Raw genomic sequence first — 24,554 nt, 5'->3', positions numbered from 1 at the left:
TCTAATTGAGGCACAATCTGGATGCCTGACACGTGGCAGCATCATGTGGATATAAGCAGTTACCTCCATCACAGAAAACTTCATTTCAGTGGGCTCTGATGTTTGAATGCAGTGATGGATGAAGAAGATAAGAGGGAAGTCAGGAAAAAGAAGGATGTTTTTGTCAAAATGAAATCAGCGTAGTGATGGTGGGATGCTGGATGGTCTTACATGGCTGGTTGTTAGCGTAGGTGTAAGGGTTAGTGGAGTCATCAGTGATCGTCAATACCTCATCAGCAGGGAGAGAGTTCCAGTGGGTCACCAGACTGAGTAGCTCGGGGGGGCAGAGGCCCGAGGGAACCGAGTCAGAGTGTCAGAATAGGGAGAGCTGAATGCACACACACACACACACACACACACACACACACACACACACACACACACACACACACACACACACACAGGGAATTCTTTATATCTCTATATGTGGTAAATAAAAATTTACGCTGACAGGACTCCAAATATCCCTCCACCAATTAACACTCCAGCATGCAAGTCAGATTTAGCTCCACGCGGCTCGTACCTGATGGCAAGGTTTCCATGGATATCACACACCTGTTCACCGTGATTACCTGTATTAGCCATACTGCAAGAGAAGAACGAGGGGAGGGGCAGATGAAAAAGGGGAAGACTCCTGTGAAAGTGACAGGGATGGAGTGATCCACAGAGAGCGACGCTCGCATCGGAAAGAAAGAGAGCGCGAGCAGTGATGGGAAAGTCCATGTTAAGAGCTAAAATGCCGAGCTCGTGATTTCAGAAGAAAGAGTGAAAAAGCTCAAGAGATTCGAAGCTGAACAGTCCCGTTCCAAAAAGCGAGTAAGTGTGTGGGAGAAGATGAGAAAGTGCATGAATTATCGATGTTAAAGTGCAACAAGCCATGGGTAAGAGGAGCTGGAGTGAGCGGATACAACACAAGGAGAAAATACGAGGAGAATCCGTGTCCGTGAAAAGGAATAATGGACAGAGAAAAGGAAAGAAAATTATTAATGAATTTGGCTTTGATATACATCAGAAAAAAACCCAGGAGGATAACGAGGAAGGTTTGGACTCACTCTTCAAAGACGTCCTCTGTGTCCATCCTTCTGTAATACTTGGCCAGTTTGACAGAGAAGATGATGCTGGGGATGAGCAGGATGCAGCAGCTGCCGAGACCAAACCAGAATGTGTTCTGGAAAATAAAAGTACCAGTAATCACATTTTATGCGATTTCATTCATTGCTGTTACTTTTCACTAAACACTGAACTCTTAGTGCTAAAACACTGTCAAAAAGATTTCAAATCTTGATATTAATGTGGGTATAATAAGAACTCATATTTGGCACAATGGCTGTACCCGTTTCTCTGTACCTGACAAAAGTTGCAGAGACTGAAACATTGTGTGGAGGTTATAATATATTTCTACATAACAACAAGACAACGAAACCACTATTTTATTGATTATTATCATTTATGGTCCACCTGCTTCATATTATTCTAACATTATTGTAACACAATACAGTCCTGTGAAAAACTAAGTACACCCTTTCAGTCCATAACTTGTAGAACCATCTTCAGCATCAATAACTTGATACTTTTCCTGTATGAAATTTATTGGGAATTTTGGCCCGATAACACAGGACTCTGTGTGAGAAGTTTGAGTCCAGCTTTATCTGTCACACAGATGGAGTGGAAGTGGAAGATGCCCAGTTCCCGTGGCTCCAAAACAAACCCAATTCATCATCCATCCTCCGCCGTTATGAGCTGTTTGTGCTGCTGTGTTTGGTTTTCATCAAATGTGGTGCTGTGCATTAAATACTTCACTTTGGTCTCTGGTGTCCAGAGGACATTGTTCCAGAAGTCTTGTGGTTTGTTCAGATGTTACTTTGCAAACCTCATCGTGCTGCCATGATCATTTTAGAGGTAAGAGGTTTTGTCCTGCAACCCTTCCTAAAGAAGTCACACTTACTCAGTCTTTTTCTAATCTGAATGTCATGAACTGAGGCCTTTAGAGTCTGAGATGTAGCTCTTGGATTACTTTCAGTCCTTCTGAGCCTGACTTGAGTGTGAGTTTGCTGGGACATCCATTCCTGAGAGATTGCGGCATTGTGTTAACACACATCTGGATATTCAGATGTGTGTTAACACAACACCTGTAACATCCAGACCAACAAACTACCAAAATGTCCGCCTTTGTAATGATCTTCAGACTTGCTGTGGATCAGCGAATCAAGTGATTAACAGTGAGTAGCAGCATCTGGCTGCAACTGACGACCTTAATTCCTATTGAAGAAGTAAGGGTGTATTTAATTTTTTTAGGGCTGTAGAGAGTCCCATAAAAACATGTTTACCTTAGAAATGTACTGATGTACAAGTTTAAAGTAGACTAAAAGAGTAATTGCAAATGCTTGAGCTAAGGTACTTGTTAATATGCAACAACTCTTAAATCAGGGGACTTTTTATTTGTAATCATCACTGAATGAAATGTCAGGACTGTGACTTTTAAAGACATAATAACATCATGGACCAATGAATTAATAATAAATATACTTGTTGTAGTACTGCTAATGTCACACATTTATGCAGCTGAATTTCACGAACAGAAGCCTAAAATATGTGTGCACACAGACACACACACACATGCACACACAAAGCACATCTAAATGTACAGTAGCTGCAGGCAGTGCAAAAATTTAAATCCTGTTTATATTGCTCACAGTCTTTGGCCTGTTTGGGCTCATTAAACTCTCAGGAAGTCGCATGCTTGATATACAGCAAGTATAAAAACATAAACCTTTATAACTCCTCAGGGTCAGGAGTGAAAACACGGAAGAATCCATGTGTGTGTGTAAATCCCCGGCCCAGACACAAAACAGGCTTTATTTAATCTCAGTGTTTGTGAACAACACACCGTTCTCCTCCTAAAACTCTGAGCTCCCCAAACAGTTCACATAAAACCACAGATATATTTTTAGTTTACATCCAGGTACATGAAGGTACATGCACTGTGCAAACAGCTGGGAAAACACACATCCACACATACAGGTAACCACAATGACATCTTACCAGTGAGTCGATTATGAAGCTGCATCCTACTATTTCCATACTGTCCACAATGTTGCTGATGGGTTTACACTGGGCCACCTCTGTAGTTAGCTGTAGGATAAAAACACACATGCTGGCTGATCTCTCTTCAGAATCCACATTTATTCATTAACTTCAAGTTAAATCAGCAGTTCTTAACCCATACTAAAACTTAAACACTAAAACTAAATTAAACACTGACTCAGATAATCAGAAGAGGCAGAGGAAGGATTTACTATACTGCAAATTTTGTACAAAGACACTGAAGAAAACAATAGAGAAAATGGCAGAGTACTCACAGAGTTTTTAACCCATTCTGTGTACTGTTTGAAGTATCCCACCAAGCCCTGCACATACGCCTTTGTTTCCTACAACCAAAAAAATGAAAAACACTCATGAGTACTCACTATGATCACGATTGAGATTTCAAGCTCTGGAGTTCATTTCCCTGTTGGATCAAGATTAGCTCTTTATACACTTTTCTTTAAAATGTAACCTGATTTGAGCACTACGATAATGACGTTCTTGGCCAGTGAATCAAGTTTGGATTGCAAACACAAAAAATATTTATAATAATGTAATCAGTCTGCTTACAATGGGACTCTAATAAGCCACAGAAAAACAAGTCGTCTTTATTCTGAGGCAACACATTTGCTACCAGAGAACAAAATCACAACACCAGTCGCCTCAGAGCCCTTACGATTATAAAGCAAAGACCCTACAATAATAGAGGGAATATTGCAACAATCATACAACCCCTCTATGAGCAAGCATTTGGCAACAGTGGGAAGTAAAAACTCCCTTTTAACAGGAAGAAATCTCCAGCAGAATCAGAGAGGGGGATGAGGGGAAAGAAAAGAGAGAAAAAGGAGACCATAAGGACACAAAGACAAAACGCACACTTTGGGACAATTTAATGATGTGAGTGTTGGTGTAAAAACCCCTGAGAGAAGACAGGAGTGGAGCACAAATGCCCAGTGCATCATGGGAAGTTTGCAGCCTGTTGTGGCATGATTAAAGAGCTTTTTGCTGTGTGTTCAACATTTATCTTTTGATGCTCCATGTCACCATGTTATGTTGAAGCCTTGATCGATGTACCTGCTTCACCACGTGGGAGGCATTATGAGCGATGAGGTACTCTGCTGCATCAATGGCACTCAGGACATTTGTTACTTTGACCTCAGAGAGAAATAAAAGCAAAAGAAATTAGTTCACGAAACGTGTATAGGTTGCTAAGGAAATAATTGTTTACACTGCTATCTGTGGTCTATAACAATAGTTTTCGTATTTACTGGCAGGTCGTTGGATGTCTTCTGTAGCTGTTTGACACTCTGGTGCAGCGTACTCTGTGTGAGAAGATTAAAGCACAAGCAGTCACACGGTGAAACAGACACACGCACAACTCCCTCCTTATTTACAGATACACATCCATCACATCACGCCACCGCTGTCACAACATGAAGGACGTTGCTAAGACAACACACACAAAAAAAGAAAATAAATCACTGTCACAGTGCTGCACATCGACAGCAGCTTACCCGTGCTCTGACATATTTCTGTCACCACATTATGAAAGAAAAGAACAAAAAGAAGGAACACTGAGGAACAGAGCAAAAAACAGACCATGTAGATGTGTTTTGTCCCTGAAGACATTCTCTGTTCATTAAGATTACGTAATTACCACTATTTCCCTATTAAATAATGGTAAAAAAAAAAGAAAAAAGCTTAGGTGTAATGCTACATGTTTGCCTCATTCAGTATGTGCAGATGTGCAAATCCTCCCTGGGCCACTTGCCACCAGCTTTCCTGTGCTAGGCCAACTCACAGGTTCTCCTTCTATGTGGGGTGAGACGCTGCTGAAATACGTGCTGTTGTTTTTTACATGAGAGTCACTGCTTCATACTAACTCAAATACTATTATCCTCACCTCCTCAACCCTGTAGGTATCTGTTTTAGTAACAGAAACAGCATTTGGCTCAACCACTGACAGTTTGTTTCATTAATGGGGTCAAAATGATTTTCATTTTACCCAAAAATGGGTAAAAAATTTACGTTTTTTGTTGTGATGCCTGAAATAAAAAAGCCTCAATTCAAAATCCTCTGTTCATCTAGGACACTGCTAAAGAAAAATAAACAGGTGATCTTCATCGTCTTGGTAGCTGAATATATAAAATAAGCTATGAGAAATAAGTGTTGAACTGTTAATAGTGCTGTTTGTATTTGTGCTGTGGTTAGTTGATTACCATTGCTTGCTCCAGTGGCACCACCTGTTCTCGGTGAATGAATCTAATGCTGCTGGCATGGCCTCTCAGTGCGTTCTCCAGAGCACCACGTGGCTGTAAACAAACACAGTTTTAAGGATACAATATGTTATTACAGATGTATATTGTTTAGGTTCCCATGAAAATGTAGAATAGATTTTGAGTCTTTAACGTAACTAAAAACAAATATTTTGTCATTGTTTTATTATAAGTTTCACTACAAGGGCACATGCAAACATCTCCCTGTGTAACAAGCTCCAGAACCCGAACACGTGGCATAAATGTGTGCAACGTGAACATGAACCCTAAGTTCCTTCAACATGGGTGTCTGACTATATGTTTAGAATTGCCGGTCTAACACGTATATATGACATTCCTGCTGTCAAGTATTAAGTCAAGTACTGCCAGAGATGTGCCATCCTTCATGAAGATGAAATTAAAAAATCCACTTTTAATCAGATCATTTAGACAGATGTGAAGATTCACTTTAGGTCTGTGGTGAGAACCTGACTAATTCAGCAGCTCAAGTGTTCATAATTTTAACCAACTGTGACATCGTGGCTAATAGTTTTTCACCCGTTTTGCATCCACAAGAGAGCAATAGTGGGACCTCTGACTGCCACTGCTCTACAAAAGGCTGTAACCGTGCATGCATACAATATGTTGATGCTGATCTACAACACATGTGCAGACATTAATGACTCACCAGCTGGTCAGCCTGACCCTCCAGGTCGCTACAGAAGGACAGCAGATCTATTAGAGTGACTCCTTTATTTACCTAAAAACCAGGAATTTACACATGAAAGATGGTTAGTATAAAAGGTTTTAGTTAAGGTTTGTTTGGGGGTGGGGGTATTTTTATTAGGGATAGCTTTTAAAGTTGCATAATCACTGTTTCAAATTAAATGCATTTTATTTATGCATATTAACAAAACTGGAAGATGTTATGATTGCATTCAAAATATTTTACATTAAACAAGAAAAATAAAATTAGCAGAATAATGGAAATAATTTTTACTGAGTGTATGCGCATGTAAGCGGAGTGAAGGGCTTTTTGTGCACAGGATATAAAGGAAGTAAACGGTGTGCATCGTGCCATTCAACATAAACACAACCACAGATGCACACAGCTCACCTCAGTGAGATAAACCTGAAAGTCAATCTGTCCAATTCCAGAGTTGGCAAAGTTGATGAGGTTGTCTCTGCCAGCCTGCTCCAGCAGCGTGATGCCCTGCAGGTCCACCTGCACACTATCAAACACTTTGGCCAGGTCCCTGTTGTACTGTTGTGAAACACATGTGTAGAGTCAAACTACCATTCACCTTCTGCCATCAATGCACCTGTAATGGTGACATACAGTAACATAGCTCTTACCACTGTTCTGTTGAGGAAGGAGTTAATGTTGAACATGGTCTCCAGCTGCAGAGCGTGATACAGACCGTTGTTGTCATAGCACTCCCTGTGAGACAAAACCATGATCATCACAAACACAGTGCTGTGATGTTTTCTGCTTAACTACAGGTAATGAGTTTCTTACAAAAACAACTAGAAAAATGGATTCATTACTTTTTCGTGATAACTTAAATGTTACCTGTACATGCCGCCTAGAGTTAAATCAATATTTGGATTCTGGAAAAGCATCCCAGGAAGGAAGTTCCTCTTTTCAGGATGGACCAGGAACGGCGTATCAATGATCTACAGACACACACACACAGTTTAAGAAAGCAGTGTTGGCCATTTTACGGCTCAGATAAAAGGTGAAAATAATAAAATCTCCAGCAGAATAAAAATAAAAGACAAAAGAGAGTTAACACCTTAAACAGTTGTCTGTTAGCCAGAGATTCACATATCAGCTTTTCCACATTGCCCCCGACAACAAACAGGGTGGTAACGATGACCATCAGCACCCAGGCAAAGATAAACGAGAAGCCAACACCACTGCAAGAGTAAAAAACAGACTCTGAGAGACAAAAATAATATTTTTGCTGTTATTTCCCACCATATATCACAAGAGATAATCCCGTAAGAGTCCACTTTTGATAAAACCAGTATTAATGTGAAGAAACTCTCTGAACTTGAGACCTTTCTATAATTATTTCATGCATTTACTGTTAAATTTAATCTTATTTGAAGAACACTATTGTGAGTCTTCATTTTTTGTAAAGTAAACCTGTACTCAGTGCTTATAATGCTTCCTTTGTTATATGACTGTAAGCTAAATGGATCACAGCCACTTTTACAGTTTGAACTCCACCCTGAAAAAAAGATCCCTGAGTGATGCCTTCAGGTGAGTGAGTGTTGTGATGGAAACCTACGCCATCAGCAGGTTTCCCCCAGTGTTCGACAGGCAGCCGCGGGTGGTCGGGCTAGCTTGCTTGTCGTAGCCACAGTTACCACACAGCAGGCCGAGGATGTTAAAGGCCATCACCAAGACGACCATGCAGAGCACCGCCACGCAGGCGATCCACCTGAAGGTTAGACAGAGAGGTTTACCCACTTTAACCTAATTCATTGTAACCTAGAGTGAGATTATTTCTCACAAGCTGTTCAACTAGTTTGGTTCTTTTTATTTATTTATTTTTTAAAAGCAGTGAGAAGGACCGTGTGTTATAACTAGAGCTGAACCTTAACAGCCTTGTTTCTATCTATGACGTTTTAACATCCTCACATTTTCTTAATAGATTTTTAAAGAGAAACACACAAACCTGTAAAAATCCATCTGATCGATTTGGGGGTAATAGGACTCAATAGCTTTGTGTCTTTCATTTAGGAAAATGGTGAAATTTGCCAGAGAAGCTTCCACGGGGAACATCTTGGAGAAGCCGGTGATCTCTGCACCGATCTTATCCAGCATCCCCTTTACTCCTACAAACACAATTGTAACAATAAATAAGTCAGACAGAAATAAACTGGAAGGCTGGGGGTTTTAAGGTGAAGTGAAAAAGGGATAATGTGTCTGACACAGAAGAGAAAAACTTACGAGGCAGAGCTGCAGTTTCATCATCCACAAGTATGCAGACAGAGATGAAAGAAGAACATGAAACACTTTATACTCACTCTTATCTCATTTACAAAACAGAGCTCTAGCTCACACACACACACACGCACGCACGCACGCACGCACGCACGCACGCACGCGCACGCACGCACGCACACACACACACACACGTGTACCTGCAACAATGTTTTTTGTTTGCTCTTTAACCAGTCTTGGCGTGTCGTTAAAGGATGCGTAACCCTGTAGATGAACAGAATAAGAGAAAAGAAAGATGACAGGTGAGACAAAAAGTTTTAGCATGGACAAGATGATGATGCTGAGTGAGAGATGGCCACTAACCTTTTGTACAATGTTGCTGAGATCTGTTTTCAGGACAGTATTGACATTGGCCAAGGCATGATTAACATCTGGGATCTGACAGACAGGAAAAAGAAGCAGAGTAAACCTGGAGATATTTCTCACGGTTAAAATGTTCCAGTATTAGATGGCATATTGCTTCTTATCACCTTGGAGAAGTCAGCATTGATTCCCAGCTGGGACAGTGTGGAGCGGATGGTGTTACAGGTATGTGACACAGCTCCGTTCGTGCAGGCGGGGTCGGACAGGGTGTTGGACAGAGAGGCGCGCTCTCCTGACAGGCTGGCCTGAAGCTTCCCCACCCCGTCCTGCAGCACCTCCAAGGACGAGCTGACGTTCTCCAGGGCCTCTTTGGTCTCCCGCATGGCTACAAACAACAAGCAATATGACACACAGTGAAACTACTTTTTCTTGAGACAACAGCATGCTGGGCTTTTTTACACCGACCACAGAGGCACAACCCACAGAGGAAAACTATAACAAAAAACAGTTTCCAACTTAACACAAAGGTTCAGAATCACCATCTGCTTCTAACACTTTTGCAGACACAGCTACAAACACTGCACCACTGAGTCCCACTCAGCTCACTTTACCTTTGATGGCACTCTCAACTTTTGCTTTAGACAAAAGAAAATGTGAGAGAATCATAGAGGGGAAAAAAGAAAGAAAAAGAAATGAAAATTAAATGGTGAGTACTTTTCCTTAAAGACTGTCTTTAGTATTAAACCCACAAGAGAAGTTGTGGCATTTAAATGGCATTAGCTGTAACCATAGCAACTACTTAAAAAACTCCTGATTTTATTAGAAACTTAAATTTGCTACAAAATTTAAAATTTTATGTGTATTACAGTACATCTTTTAAAAAGAACAACTGAGTTTTGTTTAAGAACTTGCACACTGGTTTGTGAGTCCGAGTTGTGTAATCTCAACGGGAGGTTTATACAGAGACGTTACCTCCTGCCATACGCAGGGCGGTGTCCAGCGAAGGAATCACTGATTTCTCCAGCTGAATGTGGATCCTACCCCCCAGCAAAGGGCCAATGTCTGTGAGGAAGCACAGAAAGGTCAGAAAGTTCAGCACAGTTATGTAAAGTGAGAGATATCAGACAAACACTGTGTGCAAACATGCAGGGTCGAGCTTACTGTCGAGGTCTGACAGGACTTTGTTCTTGGCTGTGGTGTACTGGGCTGTCAGGTAATCGACTTGCTGCAGCAGGAGACACACAGTATTAATAGATATTAGTTATATTATATTATTGGCTTTTGTTTTTTCAAAAATAAACGGGTTATCGTGAGGACATACTGCAGGCGTGTTGTTAGCGAACGTCTTCAGGTCTCTCATGTTGGTGTTAATGAGCCGCCGAGTGCTTTTGACCTGTGAGCTGATGTTGTGGTTTGCGGCGAGAGCAATGAGAACACCCACACTGAAAAACACATGCAGGATCAATTAGGAGAAGAGCAGTGCAGTGACCACACTTTAACAGCAGAGAGCAGCACAGCTACATAACGGGGACTCCTGCATTATGAGTTTTAATTCTTGCTCACTGAAGATTCAACTCTGCCCTCCACAGTTAGTGATGTAAGAAAAACTGTACGGCTGAGTGTACAAGCTAAACATGCAAAGTGAAGCTAAGCATTAGGATTATGTGGTTAGAATTCACTGTGATTCACTGCAAAAACACCTTATTAGTTTTACAGTAGTGATATTTTAGACTTTCTGTAACAAACAAAAACAATGTAGAAACAGTAAAAAAACAAATCAACAAAAGCAACCAACTGGTTATATTGTTCTTTGGATGTGAGCATTCACATTTGTGCTGTGAAAGGACTCATTCAGATGGCGAGGCCTCTCATGGTCAGCCAAGTAATATCGGTAACACATAACTGTCCTCCACATTTAAATCAAATTTCAGTGGGCTTGCCTCTTCCACACAGCAGGTACTCCGCATGCTCTCTGCATATGAGCAAATAAAGTTATTGGACATTTTTTTTTACCCCACATAAAGGAAAGCATTTTTACATATGTGAAAAATTATACGTGTAAATATGTGGCGCCAACATTGACCTGCTGAGATCTGTTCATTATTACAAGGGTTGTTAACTTTTTGGTCAGACTGCTTTCAGGAGCATTTTTGTTCATATTTTAAGTCGTAACTAATTTTAACGAATAGTCTGGCATGACACCTGATAGTCTTTTAGCTTGTAGGTTGTAATCTATTTGAGAAAACAGATAACTTGTGTAACGTTTTGGGTTCATATGCAGTGAAGAAAGCTATCCAAACCTACCTGGCACCATGTAATTTGACCCCTAAGCCTAATAACTGGTTGTGGCACCTTTGGCAGCAAGAGCTGCAATCAAGTGTTTGTGATAAATGGCAATGGGTCTTTCACATCACTGTGGAGGAATTTGGCCCACCCTTCTTTATTTAATTGTTTTGATTTGGTCACATCTGAGGGTTTTCAAGCATGAATGGCCTCTTATATGATTTTTGAGCCATTCAGAGGTGAGCTTGCTGGCAGGGATGGGAATCGAGAACCAGTTCTGTACAAGAACCGTTTCCCAGTAGTCAAATTCTTTGGAATTGTTAATCTGTTTGCCTATCAATACCATTTACCGGTTTCTGCAGCAGTTCAATCAGCTAATTTCAGTTTGTGTGCCGGAGATGGAAGATAGTGGTACGGTCTACAGCCTGGATATAGTCATTACATTTAGTTTTACTACACAAAAGGACAAGAGCACGATGGTAAAGTGGAAACTGCATCCAGGTCAGAAAAAAAACGCATTATGCTGCCAACACAACTTCGGCTCCTTGCAAGCACCTGCACACACAGCATGCTAATGCTAAGCTAGCCAAGAACCCAGAGTGATGCTATAAAGCTGACTGAATGCTGACCTCAGCCCAGCAACCAGACCCTGAACTTCAACAGATAACAAAAGCAGTAATGAGCAATCAGGCTTGTAGATGCAGTTTCCATCTGTTTATTGACTGACATATGTCAATGACTTTGTTTTTCAGCTGTTTTTGAGTTTCTTTAGATCGTGGTATGATGTGTTGCTTTTTCAGATTTTTTAGTCTACTTCACTTTGTCAGGCAGATTCTGTTTATTTCTATTTAACCTCTATTTATGCAGGTAGTCCCCTTGAGAATCAATGTCTCATTTACAAAAGAGACCCGTTTCTGACAAACATATTAAAATTACAACAATAAAATTTAAATTTTCTAATGTTTACACAGTTGTATCAAAAACAGGTGCTTTAAACAAGTGTTTAAATGATTTCATGATTCAGCAGGTCTGGCAATAATCATAGCTGGAAATGACTAATGAAATTATACTCCAATGTGATTCATTGGAGTTAATTCATGATTTAGAAAAGGGGCAATGATTTTTTTGCATAGGGCCAGGTAGGTTTGGATAGCCTTTTCCCTTAAAAATTGAAAGAATCATTTAAAATCTGCATTTTGTGTTTATTCTGGTTACTGTGATCATTTTTAATCATCAAAATGTCTTTGATGATCTGAAGTGTGGATGTGTGACAAATATGCAAAAATAACAAATCACCGCAGAAGGTGAAATCTTACAGGTACTTCGCAATACAGAAATCAAAGTAGAGGAGAACCAGTGTCATTAAAATCATCCTCATTTTGGAGTATAGCAGACTGATAATGATAAAAACTGTGAAGAAGAGGAATGACGACTCACATGATGAAGATGGTTGTAGCAACCAGCGAGGCGGTATAGAAACCTCTGTGACAGTCTGCATTTTTCCTCTGTCTCTGATGCATCTCCCCTCCACAGTTATCACAGCATCGACACATGCAGAAGCACATAGCTATGACGGGGATAAGGACCACAAACACGACGCCGAAGGTTGCACATATGAGAAATCCGGACTCGTACTGGATCCACTGCGGGAGGAGAGCATTCACCCAGTTATCAATCTGCTCTCTGCCCTTTACTTTTGACAGAGATATGCAGTGAAAGCTGTGTTGAGAGGAGTTTACCTGCAGCAACAAGACGACGTTTTCTGGCTGGAGCACCAAACCAGATGTGGAGGTGTGCAGAAATCACACAAGCATGAACAAAAAGAAGACATGCAAACCAGGTCAATGTGACAACAGAGGGATTAAAAAAAGGAGAATCCTCATTTCTAAATGAATAAAGTTTTTCATGATGTGACACAGTCACTTTGTGGTTCCTGCTGTGAAGTGATATTTTAATTTCATTAAAATTATCCAAACACATAAAACTAATAAACTTTAAAGTGAGACACAAAACATGTTTTTTTCATACACTGCTCAATTGTTTTGTGTAAGTATAAAATTAGATAGTGCTTCTTTTAAAGATTTAAATTAAATAAATTAAATTTAAATTATACTTCACAGTGACGTGTCATCTACTAGTAATTTGTGAGCAGTGTGCCCCCAATACAATTGCAAAAACCTGCAAGTACACAATTTAGAAACCCAATGGTCTAACGTCCATTCAAAATATGTTACTGTATCAGAAGAGCATGTGGGGGTTCTGTGGAGGGTAATTGGGGTGGCTACAGCTCGGGAGGTAGAGAAGGTCATCTGTTAATTGGAAGGTTGGTGGTTGGATCCCAGGCTGCTCTTGTCTGCATACCTCAGCATCCTTGGGCAAGATACTGAACCGTGATCCATTCATCATGGGAAAGTTATAAAGCACTTCAGTGTAAAAAGCAAGTGCTTGTAAGAATGAGGCATGTTTTACAAAGTGCTCTCAGTATTCAAGTAGAATAGAAAAGCACTATAAAAGAACCAGTTCATTACCATTTGCTAGTAATTTTAACACTTAACATACCTTTCTCCATTCCTCTATTTTGATTCCACCCATGTTTTGCTGAATGACTTTGACAATGAGATCTGCAAAAAAAAAAAAAAAGAACACACACATACAGACGAGTGCTTACATACAGAAAAACTGCCGCACAGAGTAGATGCTGTGTTTCAGTGATTTACAGGCAGGTACGTGATGACAAGCAAAGTTGGAGAGGGTAAAAAAGAATCCATTTATGTGCTCACAAGCAGACAACGCGGATTACGTGGGATCGTTTTTTAATTTCCGAGGAGAGGACGGCACTGAGACCGTGTTTCAGTGTTTTAACGGGAGCTGTTTGAATTGTGTAGTTTGTCACCAGTGACTTCAGTTCAGTCCAGCTGTCTGTGTTTACTGTATATAGGTCAGCCAGCGCTAAGCCTACCTGCAGTGTGACTCACAGCAGTGTTACTCAGCATGTAAAAGATGATTACGATATGCTTCTATGGACACAAGCTCACACATACATATTACATGTATGCCTATTTGACAGCATTAAAAGCAGGATATCTGTGCCACGTATAGATACAATCACATCCAAGCGTTCCAACACACTCACATCAAAATACTGTATTTGACAACTCAGCAGAGGTTATTTGAAGTTGTACAATTAAATGACTTCACAGCGTTTGTTTGCCAGATTTCTCACATTAAATCAGTAGTTCACAATTTCTTTTTTCGGGTCTCACTTCAAAAAGATACAAATGTCGTTTACACACATTATTTAACTCAAACACTCAAACGGCTTTATTAAAGTTTTGCATTTTTCTTATTAGTTTTTATTTCTGTTTAAAGTTTTTGTTTCCAGACAGTCTCCGGAGTGGGTTTAGTTTGTATTCTTTTCAGTGTAGGGTTTAGTCTTTAATTATTCTAATATGACAGGTGATTGTCATGGGCAACCTATTAGACATACAGAGTACAACAGAAAACAAAACAACACTTTATGAAAGCAGCTGACTCTCAGTCGTCTAGAGATCTCAAATCTCGGTAGACATTTGCATCTGGGCCTTGTTCGGCATGTGCTGATACATTTCAATCACATAGTAGCTCATGATCCAGTACAACTCCCAGGCAACCCTAATGTGAAGTACAGAAGGAAAGTTATGTTTTTCAAGTATTGCACAAACTAATGAGAATTAAAATCTACTGAGAAGTGAAGGAGTCCTGTAAACAGTCATATCTTGTTTCACTAAAATCTGACCAGTACTCTAGGAGGAGGAGTGGTTCTTGTGAAAATGGTGAAAAGCTCCTAGGAAACAACAAAAATACGATCTTGAGCATAATTTGGGTGAAGACTCATTAAGTGATTAAAAACAATCGGACTAAAAATCAGTCCTTGTGCCGGGTGGGCTGAAACTAAAAGTGAGAGCATTTCCACTACTTTTACTTTGTTGTTAGTAGGGGTGCAACGATATTCGTATCGATATTGAACCGTTCGATACAGTGCTTTCGGTTCGGTACGCATATGTATCGAACAATACAACATTTGTAATTTATTTTATCAACTTTCCTTCTGACGATGCTGTCTGTGTTGAGCGCTCAGTGAATCTGTGTTCGACTACTCCGCCTAGGCTGCACTGTCCAGCGCAGATCCACTGAGGGCTCAACACAGACAGCATAGTCAGAAGGAAGAGCGCAGGGCAAGCTAGCAAGACAGAAGTTAAGCTCTCCTTTTAACATGGACCTCCCCCGCTCTCATTCAGATCTGGCGTTTGGAATTATTTTGGTTTTCATGTGACGTATGACCCTGAAGGTAAGCGAGTCATGGACTAAAGTAAAACAGTATGTTGGATGTGCCATGCAATGCTCAATTACATTGGTGTGAACTAGTGTGTTAGCGCAGTTAGCTCGTTAACGTGTTGGCCGTCTAGCCCCATGCACGGAGCGATCGGCGGTAGCTCGTTAACGGAGATTTGCCGTGTTGTGGCGTTAAGGTCATTTCAACGAGATTAACCTGAAAGCACTAGTGGGAACACAACGAATATGACTGCACATTTACGCCGACATCATCCTAGTGCAAAGACAAGTGGAAGCAGACAAAAAAAAGCAAGCATGCTACTAACTTTAGCCGAGTCATTTAGACAGCTGTTAGCACGTGATTCTCCTTATGCTGCTGAGAATATAGCCCAGAAGAAGCGGATAGTATAGCTTTTATTTTGGAAAGAGACATTTCTCTGTAATAAACTCTCTTTTCCAAAGATGAGTGATTCCTCAATCAGATACAGGGCTCGCAATATCGCTAGCCCGACGTCCCGGGGCTAGCGATTTTTTTTCAGTCGGGCTACCAAAATCTATCTCTGCCCTGCCCGTCGGGCTATTGTAGGAAAAATATATGTCAATGCTTTTGCATTCTTTCAGAAATGTAGCTGGGTAATTATGTCATTGGCATCGGTGAGCCACTGTCAATATGTGACATATTGAAGTCGCGTTTGAATTTGCGCTTGTTTTTTTGCTTTCACTTTGCAATCGTGCGAACTGTGTATAGAGAGCGACAGCACTGATCTGTGAGTGATGATAATTTGTGCACCAATTCCTCTGACATCGTCTTATTAATCGTTAGCTTACTATGCAAACATGACAAGTGAAATCTCCCGCAGCTTAAACATGTGAGAAGTTGATCGCGCAGAGAATCGCTGAGCTTATGTGAGTGCGTGTGTAAAAGCATTTCAGTTCTGCTGAGCCAAATAAGACAGGTCAGGGTGAAGAAGTGACAGCCAAAGAAAAGCTTACCACAAAACGGAGAAGTTATGACAAATCAGACTATAAGGCAAAAAGAAAGTGCAGCTTCATGGTTTCATGGACAAAAGAATTTCTGTGGCTGCAATATGATGAGCTAAATAACCAGGGCTGCACATAAGTGGTCCGCAGGTGCGCATTCGCTGTCAAAATAAAAAACACGCACAAGGGTTAGGGTTAAATTTAAAAACTGTACTTTTGAGTTAAAATATATATTTATAATTTTAATAAATGACAAATTAAAAATGCATGAACATTTTTTTGTATCGAAAAAATATCGAACCGTGACACCAAAGTATCGAACCGAACCGAACCGTGAATTTTGTGTATCGTTGCACCCCAAGTTGTTAGTGCACAACACTGTTTGCTATTTTTACCAGAAAAATCAAGTTTTTATTTTAGTTAACAAAAAGCATTTTTTAAAGAAAACTATAATAAGGTCAACATAATGTTGGCAAAGTTGTTTATTTTCCCAAAAAGAAAAATATCCAGCCTTTTCCCTTTTTTTCTGTCTTTTAACTTAATATTATCTCACAGCAGAGCTTCTCAGATTAGTACCGTGTCATGTGCCACTGCACACAACAAGCAGATGGAGACCAGTTTAGCAAATAGATGTCCCTCACACACACACGCACGCGCGTGCACACACACACACACACACACGCACGCGCGTGCACACACACACACACACACACGCACGCACGCGTGCACACACACACACACACAGATTCTGGTTCAAGCTTCTGCTTGCACACCTGCTGATCATCAGGTGAGGTGATAAAGTGCACTTCACAGTGTCTACATGGTTTTTAATCTTCTGTTTGTACCGAGCTTACCAAACATTTCATTTCTCTTTCTTTCCCGTGGAAAGTGTGCAGTAATGTCTGTTTTCATAGCAGATTTAATTGATCACATGTCAGAAAATTACTTTTGTGAGTCTGAGGTGGTTTCTTTAAATTACATGGAGAATTACACACACACACAAAAAAGCAGCAAATCCATCCAAATCAGAGAATGTTTTACATTTCGTGCTAGAAATTTTTGACAGAGTTAATTATGAATCAACAAATCAATTAGCTACCTTATCCTAGATCTTGTATTGCGTACTATCAAAACAAAGGAACAGATCTTCCAGATGACTGAACAGAACATTTTGTTTTTTTGTGTTTAAATTAATTTTTTATGCATTTATTTTTGTTGACTGGCAACAAACTGTCTTTTTCTTCTTGCATTTTCAGACTTCCTGAACATTTCTGCTCAGTCAAACAAAAGTAACAGTGATGTGTGCTTTTCTTTTGTAACCACACAGATAATCCTCTCAGTACCCAATACTGTGTTTCTGCTCGTGGTGGGAGGGGACTCGCATTTCTGTTTCTCTAATCTCTGTGAAAATGCTGCTAACACTGACCGGCCTGTCACAAAGTGTGAAGACATCTTTACTGGTTAACTCTGCAGATGCAGCATATGAGCACCTCACAGTAGGGTCAGTGCCACCTGCTGTTGCTCAGCTACTTAGTTAGCATTAGCCACTGAGGGCAGTTAAGCTTACACAGCTTAGTTCAGTGACCCAGTATAGGAGCTACCTACGGGAAATGAAAGGAAGAGAAGGGATAAACAAGCATCAGACTTATACCTAAAAGGATGAACAGACCACTGCCCAACATGATCTCATACAACCTCAGTAGTCCCCGAGGAAAACAACTCTTTTTTTTTTTTAAATGAGCAAATATAAATAGAAAAATTACCATTTTCTTGCTTTTAGTGTCTTGTGAGAGAAGCTTTTGATTGGTTTTAGTGTAGTTAGTGAATATTTTGTTTTTAATTAAAGACATTTCAATAAATCCCAGCCTGGCCTGAGTGTTTTTCTTACACTATAAAGGCAGTTGTGCATCAGAACTGCAAGAAAGACACAGGTAAGATCAGAAATAAATTATAATAAAAATAAAAATCTAAAAATAAACCCTCTAGTTAGCTAATCTGATCTACAAATCAGAATTTACAACCATCTTACTGTAATCTGTAAATGTAGGTAAACACAATCCTCTACACTGACCTGCTCTGAGAGATTACTGGAAGATGTGGGCAAAATCTTATGCAACCCAACCACCACCTCTGATGCTTTTAGGAGACATTTGCATGCATGAATCATACACTTAACGACTATATTAGTCAGTTTCTATTCATAACTGTTTGCCTTTGTGTTGCAGTTAACAAAATAATAGACTCACGTTCACCATTATGTATGAAAGTTTTTTATTTTTGATCAGAGGGTTTTTAAATTTAGCCATCTAAAGCAATCCAAGCTCGTCAAGCGCTTGTTAGTATTATATACTTTTGCTTGGTGAATAAGACGACTATAGTGGAAATCTGCAATAAGAAATGTAATCAGTCCCAACCATGTTTTCTTGTCTTTTCCCCCAAGATTTATTATCCAACTCCTTCATCCTGACCAACCCCCACTTTAGGAACAGCTGCTCCCAATATTAGCAGCTACCAAGAGCTAACATATAGACAGACGCTGACTTGATTCAATTTCTTTTCCTTTTGAGTCCCTGAAATTCAAAAGCGCTCATTTACTGCATATAAGTGCATCGGTGCCTGGGTTGCAGTGGAAAAGGTGTTGCTATCGTGATATAAGATCTTCCAAAAACAGAGAACTTTTGTTACTTTCAATAAATGATGAGTGTTACACAATCCATTAAGCGCTGTACTTCATGTCAGCATGAGACACTAAAGGAAGTCAGAGCCAACTGTTTGCTACAGCAAAACTACTAAGAGGATTATGTGCCATGTCTTTTTATGCTTTTGTACAACACACTCAGACCTGTTTCAGATTCACATTTGAAGAGATGAGAAATGAAGACAAAGAATTTGAATTTAAAATGTATTACTCAACATTTCCTTGATGAACTCAATTATCAAGTGAAATTATGAATAAAAGCTGGTTTCCTCCCACAGATCAAAGACTTGCATTGGTGATTATAAACTGGCCATAGGTGTGAATCATCACATTAATGGTTGTCAGTCTCTGTGTGTATGCCAGCCCTTCAAAAGGCTTGTTCTAAAGGTTGCTTCTTGTGTTACAGAATTAGATGAGAAGTCAAGAAAATGGATGGCCTTAAAAGAAAAGTTTAAAAAAAAAGCTAATTAATTTAAATAGCTGTCGATATCCAGCTGCCCAAACATTCAAAGATAAGAACATCAGCTAATATTCACAAACACGGTGCTTGGAAATAATTATTTTTGTTAATATACATAAGAGGCGTACAGAAACTGCAGAAAATGTGTCTACAGTCTCAGATGCTAAAATGCAGGATTTTAAATAATTTCATTCTCCAAAATGTGCGAGTTCCTCTTCAGAGTGATCTAATTTAAGACGCTTGGTAAACATTCCCACAACCAATCACAGTAATTAAGGCAAGCAGACAAACACCAGGACTATGACCCACTTTCGGTATTTGTGTGTGCACACGCCTGTGCATGTATTTACCCAAAGTTGTGAGTGTGTGTGTGACAATGCCATCTGCAGCAGTGGTAGCAGGACAGTGTTAGCATTAGCCTGTGGATGCTAATCCTCTAATCCAGCCTGTGTGTATCAGAGGGATAAGACGCTGCCTCCACACTCAGTGAAAGAGCCCAAAATGCTTCTTCACTGTTAGTGGAAAAAGGGATGAGTGAGTCCCAGAGGAAACCCAGTGTCAGGAAATGCTGATACCCCGCTGAACCTAAGCACACATGTTTTATTCTCTGCTAACACTCATATGCAAACAGTTCTGCTGGAATCGCCAAAAATAAATGAAATTTACAAAGTGAGGGGATTTATGGGGATTTGGACACAGTCTGATAACTGTGCCACATTACACTGATTAACTCTTTACTGATTAATTTTCAATGTTCTGACAGACCTGACAAATCTCATCTTTAACACTGCAGCCGAACACAAACCTGCCACCTCTGCAACAACTAACGATGACCGCATCTAAGCTGAGCACATAAGCATGCACTGCAGCACAACAGAAAACATGGACACATAGAGTTTAGTGCAGGACTCCATGGAACAATGTAAACTTACTCAAAAAGTTGTCAACTGCTCTGAACGGAGGCGAAGAACAAGCAGGCAGCAGGAGGAAGTGAATCAGTGAATCAGATTGCCAATAAATCAAATTAATTCAGCTGTCTCACTCAGTGAACAGACTGATTACCCCACACAGTTGAAAAATACTTTTGGCATTTTAAGAGTTTTTTTTTCTTTTTAGTTGTTATACAGTTAGTTATACAATGTTTACCACACCTCTTACTCTTTGAATTCAGATTTTTCAGTCCCATTGCTGTATCAAGATGCATTCATAACCAGACTGATTCCCACCCCTTGCTTTCCTGGCAATTCTCACTTTGGAAAAATACAGGGAAATACTTGCCAGTATTTTATTTTAAAAAATTAAATGTATAAGCTTTACAGATACTACTACTAATAATTCATTTTTTCAAATAGCTTTAAACTCAGATCACATGTGGTGTTTCTTTTGACCACACAGCAGATGTGCTACAGTCTTTAACTGTAGCTGTGCAAACATAAAAGGTGTTTGCATGTGGAAAGACCACAAAACACTACACAACTGTATTACTTCAACTGTAACGTCATGACACATCCAAGTATGTGAAAAACACGTTTCTCAGATGAACATAAATTTTTATGTTTATTAGGACTTTATTTTGTTTAAGACAAACTTTTTCAGCCTCTCGGCACATTATTTTTATTACTTCCTTCTATTAGTACATGAAAAAAAATTATACAAAAGGCTAATGAAATTAGCCTGGTTCATAACTTATGTTAAAAGCAATTTATCTGAATGTAGGGATCGCTAATACCAAAAATTAGACTACCCTCAACTAACCCACATGGGAGTAAAGCTATCAGTATCTCTCAAGTCCATAGAAATGTAAAAAAAAAAAGAAAAATCAATGTATCTTAAAGTTCTTTTATGTTTTGTCTCTCTTTTGATTTGTAAAAACTAATATCATTCAAATTTCAGTGAAGGAAGATGGAAGGGATTCTGGAATTCAAGCAACACTACTGGATTATTTATTTATAATATTACAATTAATATAACCATATTATAATTTTTTCACATTTTTAGGTTTAAATATCAAGGTTATCTGCATATCATGACATCAGTTAATATGTTTTTTTTAAGGATAAAGGAATATTCGTTAATTATCGTTTCTTATGAGAAAATATTTCGTGGAGGCTTAAAAATATGTATTTTATTGAACCTTCTCTTGATTTAGGGATTGTGGCAGCTTTGCAACCTGAAACAAACACATGCACTGGTCACTACCTCAGAGGATCAGGATGTGTAAAGCATTTACAGTGGGTAAAATTATTGAACACATCGGTAAATTTCTAAGTAAATGTATTTCTAAAGGTGATATTGACATGAAATGATCACTTAATGTCGGTAACAACCCATCCAATCCACACATGCAAGGAAATCAAGCTATAGATGTCTATAAATTAAGTGACATGTAATAATGAGAAACGACACAGGAAAAAGTGTTTAATGAAATGTATTTAATACTTCGTACTAAACCTTTTGTTGGTGATCACAGCTTCACGATGTATGGAGAAACTAGCCGCATGCACTGCTCGGGTGTGATTCTAGCCAGTTCTTCCCTACAGCCAGTCCTCAAATCCTGGAGGTTTCGTGGACCCATTCTATGAACTCTGAGTTTTATTTGTTTCTGTAGATTGGCTGGGTCATTCTAGTAGCTTTGTTTTCTTCCTCTGAAACCAGCTGAGAGTTTCATGGCTGTGTTTGTGATCATTGCTTCCTGAAATGTCTTTCAAATGTCCTGAAATGTCATTTCCTGGTAGACGGAAGAAGATTTTTATCAAGAATGTCTCATCACATTTTTCCATTCATCCTTCTTTCAATTAGACGAAGTGTGCTAGTGCCATAGGCTGGAAAACGGCCATACACTGTGATACTCCCACCTCCAAACGTCACTGTTGGTATGGTGTTTCTGGGGTGATATGCACTGCCTTTTGACCTCTGAACATTGTGTATTATGGCCTCCAGTGATATCAATCGTAGTCTAATCTGACCAGACTATATTCTCCCAGTATTTTACAGGCTTGTCTAAATGTTGTTCTGCATACATGCTTCAGCATGCCTTTTCTTTGCGAATGGAGTATTGCAAGGTGAGTGTGCATACAGTCAAGTGCATTACTTATTGCTTTCCTTGAAACAATTGTACCTGCTGATTAGGGCTGCTCAATTAATCGAATTTTAATCACGATTACGATCTGGGCTTTCAACGATCATTAAAAATGACCGAGCCGATTATTAGCCCCTCCCTCATTTATCCGCGACACCTTGAAGGCCGGTCCGTGAAAATATTGTCGGGCATAAACCAGTCCGTGGCGCAAAAAAGGTTGGAGACCGCTGATTAAGAGGACCCGAGGGAAGCTCGGAAAGCTAAGCAGAAGTTATTTGGAGAGTGACTGCCGTTGGTTGAAAAGAGTTAAAAAAAAAAAAAACTTCAGTGGTGTTGCACACTATTTTATATTATTTTTTTAAAGTCATTGTTAACCCTTTAAAGCCGGTCAGAGCAGCACGCTCCGTTTTGCGTAACTATTGTTAAATCCCTGTAGAACCTGAACCGTGTAAGCTAGCGCAATAATTTGTTTTGCACATGAAACCGGAGGAGTTGTACTTACATCTGATGCCATCAGCTTGTCCTCGGTCACGGTTTCGTTCCACATATAGCTTTGCAAAAATTGCATAAAAAGCGCTTGCATGAACAAAAACATAATATTCCAGAAACACGCTTCGCCGTTCCTATCAGCTGTTCGTAACACTTCCCACAGTGAAATGATGCACCTGCTGTTTTCTTTGCAAATTTGCATCATAGGATTGTTTTTTGTTTTTCCTGCAGTATATAAAAATTGCTGTATCTCCAAAATAAAACTATGAAGACACTCAAAATAAATTTCCTGTGGTGGGAAACTATTTTTTGCAACTTTATTGTATTTAAAGTTTTGAGGGATAAACCTCTTAAACTTCTCCAAGTAGAAATATATATGTAAACAAAACAAAAGCGATTTTCAAATTTTTTTGTAGTTTATTGCACTTTTTTGAATTTTATGTAATTACTATGCACTTAATGCATACATATTATTAAAATATGGGCTATAACAGTTGTATTGATGTATAGCAACTTGAAATGCTCCCACAAATGGCACTACAGCATGTAAAAAAAAATAAATAAAAATAATATAAGCTCTGGTGGACTTGGTTCTATAGTAGGTCTTAAAGGGTTAAATAAATATCGTCAAATAATCGTGATCTCAATTTCAGTGAAAATAATCGTGATTATCATTTTTGCCATAATCGAGCAGCCCTACTGCTGATTCCAGGTCTTTTTGTAGCTCTCCACAAGTGGTCCTTGGCTCATAGACAACTCTTCTGATATTTGTTTTCACTCTTCTGTCCCAAATCTTGCAGGGAGTAGCTGGTCATGGCAATTTCATAGTGAAATTATGTTCTTTTCACTTCCTGATTACGGCCCCAACAGTGCTCACGGAGAGAGCTCATTAGTTTTACCCATAATGACATATTTCTTGTATGATACCTTAGTAATGAGACAGCTTTTTATGGCACTTCAGATAGGATTGAACCAGGTGGCCAATCAATATCATTTATGTAAGTACTGACAAATTTCAGCTGGTGTCATGACTTTCCATGTCCTTTTCTCTGTCATTTCTCATTATTACACATAATTTATGTACATCTATGGTTTGATTTCATTGCATGTGTGGGCTGGATGGGTTGTTACAGACATCTTGTGAGAATTTCCTTTAGAAATATATTTACGTGTTCAATAATTTTTCCCCTACTGTAAGCTTGAAATTGGAAGCTTTAGAAGCAAATGAACAAAACATATATATGGCACCTTCTTCTGATTTAATGTTCATAACAGTTTTGCTTGACAGTGTTGCATTCACCACAAATGAACACATGCACCTGCCACTGTCTACCAGGCTCAGGTCGTGTAAAGCATTTATACATATACGTACAGGGAGATGATGTGGCATCCAGGTGGGCTACCTGTGTGTGTGATAGTGAGTCATACTGGAATGGAATAGCAGCATATGGTGCAGCGGATTAAGGTATTATGCTGTGATGCAGGTGACTGGGAAAGCTTCCCTTAATCGCAGATCTGCTAATTGATTAGCTAGCCAGCGGCCCTAACCCTGGACA

General features: G+C 39.5%; 1 protein-coding gene across 12 annotated transcripts in view; it reads right to left on the bottom strand.

Moving 5' to 3' along the window:
• Positions 1 to 24,554, bottom strand: part of prom1b (prominin 1 b) — a 28,598-nt gene that overhangs the window by 1,943 nt on the left and 2,101 nt on the right. Inside the window, exons 2-28 of one of the 12 annotated variants that reach the window (XR_015129865.1) lie at positions 13,540 to 13,601; positions 12,720 to 12,746; positions 12,418 to 12,623; positions 10,019 to 10,139; positions 9,859 to 9,922; positions 9,670 to 9,759; positions 9,309 to 9,332; positions 8,865 to 9,082; positions 8,698 to 8,772; positions 8,535 to 8,598; positions 8,341 to 8,349; positions 8,066 to 8,225; positions 7,676 to 7,828; positions 7,175 to 7,298; positions 6,952 to 7,055; positions 6,735 to 6,819; positions 6,496 to 6,642; positions 6,067 to 6,138; positions 5,343 to 5,435; positions 4,638 to 4,655; positions 4,392 to 4,445; positions 4,198 to 4,278; positions 3,399 to 3,467; positions 3,082 to 3,171; positions 1,092 to 1,207; positions 563 to 625; positions 211 to 367 (exon numbers count right to left, since the gene is read on the bottom strand). Coding sequence is in view for 8 of the 12 variants with exons in the window: in XM_086295331.1 (XP_086151457.1) it covers positions 481 to 625; positions 1,092 to 1,207; positions 3,082 to 3,171; positions 3,399 to 3,467; positions 4,198 to 4,278; positions 4,392 to 4,445; positions 4,638 to 4,655; positions 5,343 to 5,435; positions 6,067 to 6,138; positions 6,496 to 6,642; positions 6,735 to 6,819; positions 6,952 to 7,055; positions 7,175 to 7,298; positions 7,676 to 7,828; positions 8,066 to 8,225; positions 8,341 to 8,349; positions 8,535 to 8,598; positions 8,698 to 8,772; positions 8,865 to 9,082; positions 9,309 to 9,332; positions 9,670 to 9,759; positions 9,859 to 9,922; positions 10,019 to 10,139; positions 12,418 to 12,623; positions 12,720 to 12,746; positions 13,540 to 13,601 (2,471 nt within the window). In the remaining 4 variants the exon portion in view is untranslated. The other 11 variants (XR_015129866.1, XR_015129867.1, XR_015129868.1 and 8 more) reach the window with 11 other exon arrangements.

The sequence above is a fragment of the Aulonocara sp. 'chitande type north' Nkhata Bay genome, linkage group LG6, assembly GCF_057382095.1.
Source record: "Aulonocara sp. 'chitande type north' Nkhata Bay isolate Kocher_YH1m ecotype deep benthic linkage group LG6, A_spYH_male_GT1.1, whole genome shotgun sequence".
Lineage (NCBI taxonomy): Eukaryota > Metazoa > Chordata > Actinopteri > Cichliformes > Cichlidae > Aulonocara > Aulonocara sp. 'chitande type north' Nkhata Bay.
Note: the sequence above shows the minus strand (reverse complement) of the source record. Positions and strands in the feature narration are given on the sequence as shown.